The sequence below is a fragment of the Hyperolius riggenbachi genome, chromosome 5 (assembly GCF_040937935.1).
Source record: "Hyperolius riggenbachi isolate aHypRig1 chromosome 5, aHypRig1.pri, whole genome shotgun sequence".
Taxonomy (NCBI): Eukaryota; Metazoa; Chordata; class Amphibia; order Anura; family Hyperoliidae; genus Hyperolius; species Hyperolius riggenbachi.
The window spans coordinates 234127317-234139508 of record NC_090650.1 but is presented as its reverse complement, the minus strand read 5'-3'; the positions used below and the strand labels follow the sequence as shown (position 1 = coordinate 234139508).

The window sequence follows — 12192 nt, the reverse complement described above, 5'->3', positions numbered from 1 at the left end:
ATTCCAAATGTAGATAAAATCTACACACAATGAATTCAAGCTTTTGCCTCTGATATCTAACATGAAAAGTAGGAAAATGTTTACACAGCTACCTAGACATTATTTGTACACTAGCTATGTAGCCCACCCGTTAAATAATGAGTGCTAGGGCTGTGACACAACCCCGCGTGCACCCGGCTGCACTGCCCGCCATGCGCTCATGGCCACGTTCCCCGCCACGCGCACCAACGGTTGCCCGTCCCCCTGGCCCCATCCTTCTGTTGTCCCAATGGCTACACATGCACAATAGCTAAAACATGCAGACACAGGGACAGGAGAATGACGCAGGGACAGAGGGGTTTTATTATTCAGGATTGTCATTTTACAACACTTGGTTTGATAGAGTTCCTTTTAAATAAAGGTACACCATGACCAATGTCCATCTCTTGCAGAATGTCAAACTCACTGATAGTAAGATATACAACTTACTCTCAGTCCCACCTTGTGGTTCCTCTCCTATTACCCTAGAATGCAAGCTTACAAGGGCAGGGCTACCTCTGCTACTTTTTCCAGCTGCTGTATATGTATTAAAGACTAATTTGTGATAATTGTCATATGTATGATTTACTCCCATTATCTTAAGCACTATTGTACAACACTACAAAGATTATACAGCTATGTAAATTAATGATAGATTCAATTTTGTATTTCAATTCTCAAAATGGAAAACTCTTTTAGTCTACAACACAAAACTACGAGTCAGAGACATCACACATCGGGCTTAATTCACAAAATGGTGCTAACTGTTAGCACGCTGTGAAAAGTGTTTCGCGCAAAATTTCACGTGATAACGTTATCGCGCACAAAAATTCACGTTTGTGCGTGAATGCAAATTTTTCGCACATTAACGGTCGCTTTTGCGTTATCGTGCAAATGCGAGGAAAATTTGCGTTTATGCACGAACGCACATTTTTGTGCACAATAAACGTTTTTTAGCGCAAAAACACGCTAAAACGTGAGAAAAGCCATGCTAATAGCTGTGCTAACAGTTAGCACCATTTTGTGAATCAAGCCCATCTTGTGTAATAATATATTTTGCAAGGTAAAAGTTGAGAAATTCTAATAGCAAGGTCAGAGATGTGGGCTTCTCTGGGGTATAAATAGTACTTCCTGGAAAGGTGGTCATAACTTAGGTAGCGACTGCTGTACTTTCCCTGAATGCATGGGACCTGCATATACTTTAGGAGGTCATTGCCTCTGCTGTCATGTAAAAATGCTTCCTGCAGTGCGCATTTTAGTGAGTTTTTCATTGAAAATGAAGTACTATTTTTAAATGTGAACGTATATTCAGCTTTCTGACAGTGCATGTTTAGATAAAGCATTTGCTTTACATTTATTTTCTAAAACCTTTATCTTTATCTATAAATATAATTACCTGCCATGACCCTGTACAGGGATCACATAGTACGCACTATTTCTTTTAATACTATTGGCGTACGCTGAGAGAGTTAATTTCAATATCATGAAGAAAAAAATCCACTGACTCCTACCAGTAAAATTGCTGTGGCTTACAACAGTTGCTGCTTACAGCTTAAAGAGAAACTCCGACCAAGAATTGAACTTTAACAAGGTTAATAATTTATTCTGATTTCCTAGCTTTATACTTAAAAAAAAGATGCACTTTCTGTTAGAGCACATGCACATCTGTGCAGCTGCATTCAGTGTCTCGGTTACCTATTAATTTAGTCTCCATGCTAACTAAATACAGTATAGCCTTCAAAGATGTGTGTTGGGAGATTTAGCATTGGCTGTGGGAATCCCCACACATTCTTATTCTCAATGAGTCTGCAGGTGAAGTAGCTGATTGCCCAGCAAGCTCATGGTAACCCAGAATGCTAAAGGGGCCCATACACCTAACGATTTTTCCGCCGATTTACAGATCACAGTGATCGAATCGGCTGTGAAATCGCCGCGCACACCGCTGACAGAACGATCGATTTCCGTACATGCAGAAGATTTTTCTTGATCGCCGGCGGGTCGGGAGTGCGTCGATAGCGGCGTTCGAATGCCCGACGACAGACGCAATACAGCTGGTATACATTACCGGCTCCGGCCGGCGCGAGTCCCCTGGTCTCTGCTGTCTTCTTCTCCGCTCCGGACCATTCCTGCAGCTACACAGAACTTCCTGTCCCGGGAGGAATTTTAAACAGTAGAGCAAGCTCTACTGTTTAAACTACCCCTGGACAGGAAGTTCAGTAGCTGCAGGAACGGACTGGAGTGGAGAAGAAGACAGCGGACCAGGGGACTCGCGACGGCCGGATCAGGTAATGTATGCGGGGGGGGGGGGGGGGGGGGGCGGCAGCAGCGGCAGCTCCACAGATTGTGATCAGTTTCAGGCTGAAATCGATTCACAATCTGTTTGCAGTAAGGTGGCCATACAATCCCTCTCTGATCAGATTCGATCAGAGAGGGATCTATCTGTTGGTCGAATCTGATGGCAAATCGACCAGTGTATGGCCACCTTTAGGAGTGTGTAAGGGGCTAAAAAGGTATTTGCGAAGGTGTGTGTGTAAGGGGCTAAAACAGAAGGTATTTGCGAATATTCAGGTTGAAGTTAGCTCTGAGATGTCTCCCAGTGCATCACTGCTGAATATGCCAATCATCCTTTATTGTCCCTGAAAGCTAAACACGCCTCGAGAAAAATTGGAATGCAATGATGCTTGTTAATTGTACAGAGCCACAATAATGTTATTTTTGTAAACATGGGATCGTAATTAGTGATAGATGCAAAAAGGGGGAAAAAAATACCTTTATTTCCAAATAAAATATTGTTGCCATACATCGTACTTGGAAAATATTTTAAATGTTGTAATAACCGGTAAAAATGGGCAAATAAAACTATCTGCCGATAATAGGTTCCCAAATTTCCCGCTTCCCTTAAAAAGGCCTGCTAATGCATGTGATGATAGTTTTAATAGACAATGCAGATGCCTATTTGTGTCAGCATTATTATAGGAAATAAATCACGTGGGAAAAAAAGTTGTGCTGTATGGCACAATAGGCTACTCACATAGGGCAAGTTTTTTATCCCTTCAAATAAAAAAATTATTAAAACTGACACTGTGACTGCAACAACGCCTTTTGACAAGAGGGGCCTACTAGAGACCCTCCCTAAACCAAAGTATTAGCTCTTCAATGGTGCTATGCTAGTATGATTCTTTCTGTGTATATGCTTTGTATATGGACGGCTCCCCCCTGCGCACCTGTCTCACTCATACGCACTTTGCCGTAAGCTTTGTTCAGAACACTTATGGTGACTTGCACGCGAGTGAGACGGGTTCACAGAGGGGTCGCGCATGTGCACTGGCACACGACGTTGTATGTATTCATTCTAGGATTTCATTACAGAATTTTCATTGGTGTGCAGTCAACCATTTAGACTTCCATGTAGACTTGCTTGCTAGGCATACAAGTCCTCTAGAGACTTAGGGTGTGTGCACACTTCTAATTTTGATTGACCAATTCACTAATTCGAAAAATGTGTATGCAAAACTGGTTTGGTCAAATTTGCTTATCCTTAATGGGGAGATACTCTAACATTTTGTGTTATGCTTATGTAGTAACTATTACTGTCTCTAGCAATATTTTCCATAATTTAAGGAGACAAAAATTAATTTAAAAGTATCTGAGGAAGTAATTTCTTCTGGAAGTTTACCCACCGAAATACCTGATTTACTGTTGTCAAAATCATGAATGGTTGGTTTTAACCACTAAAACAGCTGCAACATCCCTTGCATGCCGTGCTTTTGCTACTACGCATTTCAGGAGTGCTCCACTCCTTCCTCAGGTGATGTGTGCAGCAGATGGCAAGGTTTAAATTGTCCATAACTTGAAATGCCCAAGCTTTGAGAGCTGAGAGGACCCATCAGAATCCATCAGACATGCGATTAACACTTTTACTTATGTAAATGCAATTTTTAGCATTTGAAAATTGATTAAAGGTTTAATGCACCATTTGAGTGCTCTTTCTTTTTCCATTTTCTTGTCTATCTGGAACCACCCAGCATAAAGACTTGTACCTTGAGCTAACACCTGTTGTAGCAACATTTAGGTACATGCCATTTAACCAGCAGCGCAGAATTTTTCTTTGTTCACCTGAGTTGTAGAGAGGCAGGAGAGGACTTTGCAGTGTTGAAGTGAAGCACAAAGTCAGTATCAAATATGCTGTACATGAATGACAAGTAATAAAAAGTATAGGCAGTGTAGGATTGTGTATCACTCACTAGAGGGTAATGTGGGGAGGCAGGAGAAATAGCAAATAGAGGACTTCTGCCACCAAATGTGGTAAAGCTCAAAATCATGTGATAGCATGCTGGATCACAGTATTCTGAGTATGTAGTGCAGCTGCAATATGTTAACTCATACATAATAACTCATGCGCATCAGTTAAAAAGTTAATATTGAACAAAGTAGAGCATACACCAGCAGAGAGACATAAACACTATTAACATTATTTTATATGGAGAAAACATCATGGAGAGACGCTAATAAAGGGTCTGAATTTTAATTTCCCACTGACTTATAGCCAAGGTAAGAAAAATTAAAGGAACACTCACTTGATAGTGGTCATATTCTATATGCGTCTGGAAATTAATAGAAAAAAAACATGCAAGGGTGAAATACAAAATGCGAAAAAAAATGTTTTGCTTCAATAACTACTGATCCTTGGGCAAGGGAGATTCCCTGAAGATGGGAATTGGGGCCCTAAAGGATATAATAAAGGGATGGAAACCATTAGGTAAACATAACAGGGAATTACCTGGTGTCATGAACTTGAGTGAAAAATCTAAACCTGGCAGGGCACGGGGCCGGGTTGATATGAAGATCAAGTCTTCGTTAATACCAAACTTGTGACTCATGCACTGATAATTTCAGGACTAGACTTTTGCAACTTTCTGCTCTGTGGACTCCCCGCTAACCATTTAGCCCGGCTACAGTCCATCATGAACTCTGCTGCAGGACTCATCCACCTCTCTTCCTGCTTCAGCCCTATCCCCGGTTCCTTCACTAGCTGCCAGTTACACAAAGGATACAATTTAAAACCCTTACTCTTGCCTACAAAGCTCTTTACAACCTAGCCTTCCTTCATATCTAAATAAACTAATTTCCAGATAACATCCCATGCACAATCTCTGCTCTTCTAACACAATATTCTCCTGTCTTTCTCTCTGGTTGCCTCTTCTCACTCCTGCTTACAAGACTTCTCTTGATCCTCTATACTCCTCTGAAACACCCTCCCTCAACACATCCGCCACTCACCCACACTTACCTTTTTTAGGCACAACCTGAAAACTCACCTCTTCAGGCAAGCAAACACTCTTACCTAAGACATTTTGGCAACTGACCACCATTGTTGCCATCTCATGCACAGCTTCCCTATACCTATTGTCCAATCCTTTAAATTTTTAGGCAGTATGGTCTTTCTGCCATGGCTCTCTTCCCATTTTGTCTCAGAATGTTGTGTAATGTGTGTGCATATTGTCCACCTATTTAAAAATCTGTAGTTGACTTGTTCAGTGCATCAGCTGTAATCCACAATTTGCTTGTACTGTTAACCAGTATAATGTTTATTTTGCATTGTTATATCCTGTATTCTGTTCTACAGCACCACGGAAGATGCTGGTACTATATTAATCAATAATAATAATCAACCTATAAAAAGGTCAATTTATTTTATGTCATTTGCTGATTGCTCTGCTTTCAATGACCTCTAACCTTGCAATTAATGTGTTTGCTGCAGTGCCTGTTAATCTGTGTTAATTCCATTTTTTGTTTTGTCTACTAGGTTATTAATACACTTACAGCCATAGATAGAGATGATACAGCAAATGGCCAAAGATTTTATTTTTCTCTTGAAGAGGGTCACACACCAAATCCAAACTTTACCATAAGAAACAATGAAGGTATTTAGACTGTCATTTAAATTACTCTTCCTTTGTACTGTATGTTGGTACAATAAATGTCATTGCTTAAAGTAAACCTGAGATCTCAGGATAAAAGATTTTATACTCACCTCGGAGGGGCCGCGCATGGGCAAAAGAGCTGACTGGTGTGACTGAGCCAGACTACCGGGACTAATTGCGGCCGAACAGAGGCACGCAGGAGGACGGCGAGGAACGCATCGGTGCTCATGGGGCTGGAGAAAGCCCCGAGGGAGTATAACATCTTTTTATCTTGAGATCTCTGGTACACTTTAAGAAGATTGTAATAATTTAACATAGGCTTTGGAGACTAACCTACAGGAAAATAGTTTAGTGCGTATATCCTTGTGTTATTTGTTGTTGAACTTATTTTTGCACCACTCCTTTAAACTGGTAAACTAGTAACTGGTATCATAATTGTGTTTATGGTATTTCACAAATCATAACGGGGTACACTTACTAAATACTGGTAAACTGTATGTGGGCACAAAGTGTGCACATTAAGTACACAATGTGCACATTGCTATTATAATATGCATTGAGTAACACACCCAATATGAGCTATGTGCGTACTGTATATTTAGAACAAGTTGTGCTACATGCGATACATATCTTACATACTTTGAGTAAAGTTCAACAAACCTTAAGACCCATATGCAATTGACTTTTTTCTCCCCAGTTTTCTCCTAGGTGATATTTTTAAATATGTCAATAAAACGCCCTTTAAACCACCAGCAAGCAAGAAAATACTCAAAATAATTTTCATAGTACTTGTTGACCTACTTTTGGGTAGTGTTTTCAATTGCAAAGTGCTGAAAAGTTATTCTAAATAAAATAAAAAACTTTATCTCCAAGGAAAAAAACTCAGGAGAAAAAGTTAATTGCATATGGACCCTAGTGTGCTGTGTGTGCACAGTGGCGTATAGTTAGAAATATGGAGCCCCATAGCAAAATGTTTATGGTGCCCTCAGAACTAGGCACTCTAAAGCAATGCCACCTGCCCCTACCCTATGTATATGAGTTTACATTCCTGTGCAATGTACACTGTGGATAGTCCTTGAGCTAAGAGACAAAGTCAGAGGGTGGAGAAGCAAAGGAAAGTTAATAGTAAACACATCAAGTACAACCTGGGCCCTCTGTACTCCAGGGGCCCATAGCAGTTGCTATGGCTGCTATGGCTATTGCTACCCCACTGCCTGTACGTGTAAGATGTATTGATATTGAGGGAATATACACCCAATTCCCTAGAAGGGGCTTGTGATCAACAGGAAACATGCAGTTACTCTGAACCTCCAGATTCATTCTGAATTTCCCGTTGGCTCACTCTGTCTGTTTAGAAGACGTGCTTAAAGAACATGTAATGAATTTTCATCCATCCAATGTTCCTGATCATGGCTAATAAATTGTAAAAAACATAGTGTTTACATTGCTAATTTAAAACATAAGAGCATGTTATGAAGGTCTGGACTAGTGAATGTGTGCTCATTTGAAAAACGTTAGTAGCTCTTGCTGTCTGTTTTGAGTATCATCACATACACTTCTAAGGAAGTGGATAAAATTGTTCCATTTTTTGTCAGTGATGGAAGCTATCTGTCGTTTTATATCACTCAGTTTTCCTTCACATCTATAAAGTGATCAGTCACCCTACAGTCAAACATGTCCATCACTGTTGCTCAACAGCCTGGACAGATTGAAATCAGTGGCAAAATGGATTATTTTTTCTCATATTTCAATTTAGAACTAAAGCTTTAAAAAAATAATGTAGTATGGTCTCATATCCCAGTGCTAAGAGTGTTTTTCTTGCCTTTTTTTTTTACATTAGTAAACTTTTGTCCCTGACAATTTACAGTCAACATAATAATCCATTAATGGAGGCTGGTTTCCCCATGACTTTACTTGTTAAATATTATCAGACTCAGGGAATTCTAGTGGGTCCATGGACAATATTTTCATTTTTGGGGGAGTTAATGATGTCACCTAGGGAAGTCATAGTGGGTGCTTAAAAATGTATGGAACTAGGTGTTGCCACCATTCAGCAAACCTCTAAAGAAAAAAGAAAAAATAAAAACTATCAGATTCTCACCCTCAATACAGATGAATTACAGTAATGTAATTTGTCAACTCAAAGTACTTTTCAGCAGTGAATCGTACATTTCTCCAAATCTTTATACCTGTAAATGTGAGTGCAAGTTATTAATGACTTGGCGAAATAAGGGGGAGCAGGTGTTCTTTGTATGCCTGGATAAGGGTATGCCTAAATTTTGGGAATTTGGGGGGGAACCCCACACTTTATCTTATCCTTATGTTATTTTTTTTTTAACTTTAATTTTATGATCTTTTAAGGTCAGTTAAATAAAATAGGGATTTCCTGGTACATCTTGAGTAAGGTAACATTTAAAAATTAAGCTGACAGTTCACATTTATTTAAAGAGAACTTGAGACAGGGGAACAAGAGGACTTTTATCTACCTGGGGCTTCTTCCAGTGCCTTGTAGTTTGTCAGCTCCTTCAGTCTCCTCCCAATCCACTCTGCTGTGCTGCCTACTGTCAGTCAAATTAATGTCTGTGCCTGGGCTGGGTTACTGACTACTGCACATGTGCTGTTCTGTGTCATGCACCTCTTTGATCGTGCTCCTCTTGCCAGCAACATTCTGCACATGAGCATGAACCTTTGGAGCATGATCAAGAAGGTGCACAGCCAGGACAGTGCATGCACAGTATCCTCAACTCATTCAGTCATGGAGGTGACCGCAGCAAAGCAGAGTGGGCCAGGACGATGCCAAGGGATCTTACAGACTACAGGGGGCTGGAAGAAGCCCCATGTAAGTAAATACCCTTTTGTTATTCTGGTCTCAGGTACATTTAAGAACAATAAACTAGAAACTTGTGGCTCATGAAAGCATTCTGCCTGGAAGCAGGGCAGCAAATGTAAAGCTCCTCCTTCCTTTACCAGACCAGGCCACATGCCTTCAGTCATGAAGGGTTGGCTAGAACCTAGCTAGGACATAATACATTCTCCCCTCTTGCAAATGCCTTTTCTTAAATGTTGAAAGACAAAACGGTCTTCAGCACCTCCATCATGCTCCACAAAGAAGGAGGTGGGTGATAGTAGGGGGAATCTGGAAGTCCCCTTTAAGAAAAGTAAGGTCCTGAGGTATTCACTTCTTTAAGGAAAACAAATACACGGTACATGAATATCCAATATCCGTAACTACAGGAAAAAAAAAGGAAACAATTGCAAAACAACATGCAAACAAACGTTGGGTGTATCAAGAGAGCCATGTTATTGAGCTTGTAGCCACCTACTATTACTCATGTCAACCCTGTATCAAATGCCTCTCATGCAAGACCTTTAAGCCCCCACCCCCACTGACTTCACAAGCAGTTGTGCAAGTGAGCCTCAGAAAGCTGAAATAGTCTACGGTGCAAGGCACTTCTGAAACAGGAAACTTCTGAAACTTCTGGGACTCATCTGGGATTAGCAAAGTGTTGTTAGTGGCAGCAACCTGTTGAAGTGGTAAAGTTTCATAGTATGCAGATTTGTCGCAACTTTACTGTAATGCAATCTTCTTCAGGTTTGCTTTTTGATGTTATTCATTTTGCAAAGCCTCATGACATAAAAAATAAATACATAAATAAATAAATATTTGTTTCTGCCTTTAAATTTCTCTCCATGTGAAGTTATGTAGCACTGCCCTGAAGAATCTGCGGGTTCCTCCACCACTCCTAATAGATGGAGGAAGCAACACCAATCCTAAGCAAACAAAGCTGGGTTTTAATATAGATTAAAGTTTAGGCTAGTTGAAGTAATATCAATGTAAGCATAAAATGTATAAAAGTGAAGATAAATATATAACATATATATATATATAGAGAGAGAGAGAGAGAGAGAGAGAGAGAGAGAGAGAGAGAGAGAGAGATGATTTTGTATATATTTTCATCCCCTTTTTTAATTTAGAAGTGGTTTTAAATAACTGTATGACAGTATGGCATTTTTAAGTTATTGAAGGCCACTTTTTGCACATTTTAGGCCTGGAAAGGTGGCCACCACTAAACCAGATTGTCATCTTAATTGCTGATAAGGCTGAATCTAATATCTACTGGAAATGGACATCCATCATCCAACCGTTTTACACTATATCTGTCCCATCTGAACCTAAAGAACAACTAAATCCTTTAATTCCTTTTGACACAGATTTAATGCTGTCATTCCTGTAGCCATTAAATTAGGAGTATAGAGGTTAGAGTAAGAGCTTTGGCTCCAGGAGAGAATTAGATTTTGCTTCAAGGTAAAAGGCGTCTGTAGTAAACAGGTGAGGGGCTCTGGTAATGGGATTCCTCCAATCACAAGGGTAATTTGCATATATTCAGCAGTGGTGCCTGGGAGACATCTCGAGCTCACTCCAACCTGAATTATCGCAAATTCTTTCTGTTTTAGGAAAGCAAACTTTTGTTTTTCTTCTCCAATCACAAGCAAGGACATTCTCTTCACAAGCAAAATAAACTTGGGCAGAAAAAAAATCTTTAAATCACATATTGCTGACACATTTTCTGCAGACAAGATGACGTATTTACGTCATTTAGCCAACTGCCAAAGAAGGTCACAATCTAATTTCCTACAGTATTCTAGTGACAATTTTTTTTGGGGGAAAAGCAAATAAACCTACTATGCATTTGAGAGGCAGAGTCCCTGGAGGAGACTCATGCAAAAACCCATAACTGCAAATCAAAAATATTAACTATTTTTATTTTTGTACAACACTTTTTGCTTTTTCAGGCATCTTCCCAAATGACAGGGGTGTTGTATGGATTCCAAAATATTATGAGCAATTCTTGGCTCCAAAGAAGGGATACATGTAAGGCATGCTTAGGGCGCTTCAGCAAAAAGTGGGCATTGCCATGACAGATTTTGAGCATGGTTAATAAATGTGTGTGAATCTAGCAAAGTTGTAACTAGAAACAAGGGGCACCCTCATCTTTTTCTAGGCAAGTTCTGTATCAAGCTGTCTACAGGCTCTACCTAATGTACAAACGGCCAAGTAAGGTTAATAAAGTAGATAGTTCTAGATGCTTTGATTATTATTAAGCAAGCATAACCCCCAAACAACAATTAGCATGTTCCCCCAAACAACATAATTACTGTGCCAGTGTTGCCTAAAATAAAATAATCAAGCAGTTTTCTCCCCTACAAACAACATACTTATTAAGCAAAGTAATCTACTAAGTAACATAATTAGACTGAGCATTTCCCAAATATTTAGGCATTATGTCCTCATAAGCAGCATAATTAGGAAGAATGTGCCTTCAAACAACATACTTTGGCAAATGAGGATTGCTTCTCTGCTTCCTGCCCATATGAAGCACCAGATTAAAACTTTCTAGTCCCATGGAAGGATTGGAGCTACATGCAAAGTTTTCAAGGCATGGGCCCCATATACTTGTCTCTAGTGACACCCAGCTGAATGATGTAAATAAGCAAATCCAGTAAAGCCTGGATATAATTATTCCACCAGTATAAATGCTAGACAATACTTGATAGCACTGATCACAACTAAAACACTGCTAGTACAAGAACCTGATCTTACTGACTGTGTTGGGAAAATTATCCTCCTGTAAAATAAAGCAATTCCCACCTGCTTCCATGTATGTTTATAAAGAAAAAAAAAAGTTAAAAGGGATATTCTAACTACTTTAACTACTTCTTTCAATGCACCTAATAAATAAAAGCATAGCTGTTACGTCTGACAAATTATGCTTTACTTTCCTTTTTTTGTTTAAAATGCTGAACATATACAGTAAGTTGCTGATATTGATAGCTTGAATTTTAGGTGTTGCCTATAGGCAACATAATATTTATTCTCTGTTTCCTAACCCTAACACCTTCCAACCATGTCATCCCTAATATATGCCTAAGAAAAATACTCCTCTCTCTACCCTGTGCCTAATGCTAAACATAACCACTTACAAACCGTAACACCCTAAATATGTATAATATGAATCTGTATCCTAAATTTATCCTTAATGCCATACAACACCTAATACTAAACCTCACACTTCCCATAACCCTATGAACACTCAAGTAATGTATAATATTATAACTCTAGACTGATGATTTAAGATAAACCTGAACACTTAAACTAATGTATCTCTCACATTACCCCAGTCTCATAATAAACATCACTAACCTGCAGGAGTCCAAAAAGATTTTGTACATAAATAGAGAGTTCCATGCT

The 12192-nt window shown here is 39.4% G+C and overlaps 1 protein-coding gene across 3 annotated transcripts in view; it reads left to right on the top strand.

Annotated features, from left to right (window-relative positions):
* The window catches only part of CDH18 (cadherin 18), an 809510-nt gene that overhangs the window by 785998 nt on the left and 11320 nt on the right, over positions 1-12192 (top strand). For all 3 annotated transcript variants that reach the window (XM_068236728.1, XM_068236726.1, XM_068236725.1), the window contains one exon: positions 5825-5942. In XM_068236728.1, coding sequence (XP_068092829.1) covers positions 5825-5942 — 118 coding nt within the window. The remainder of the gene's footprint in view (positions 1-5824; positions 5943-12192) is intronic.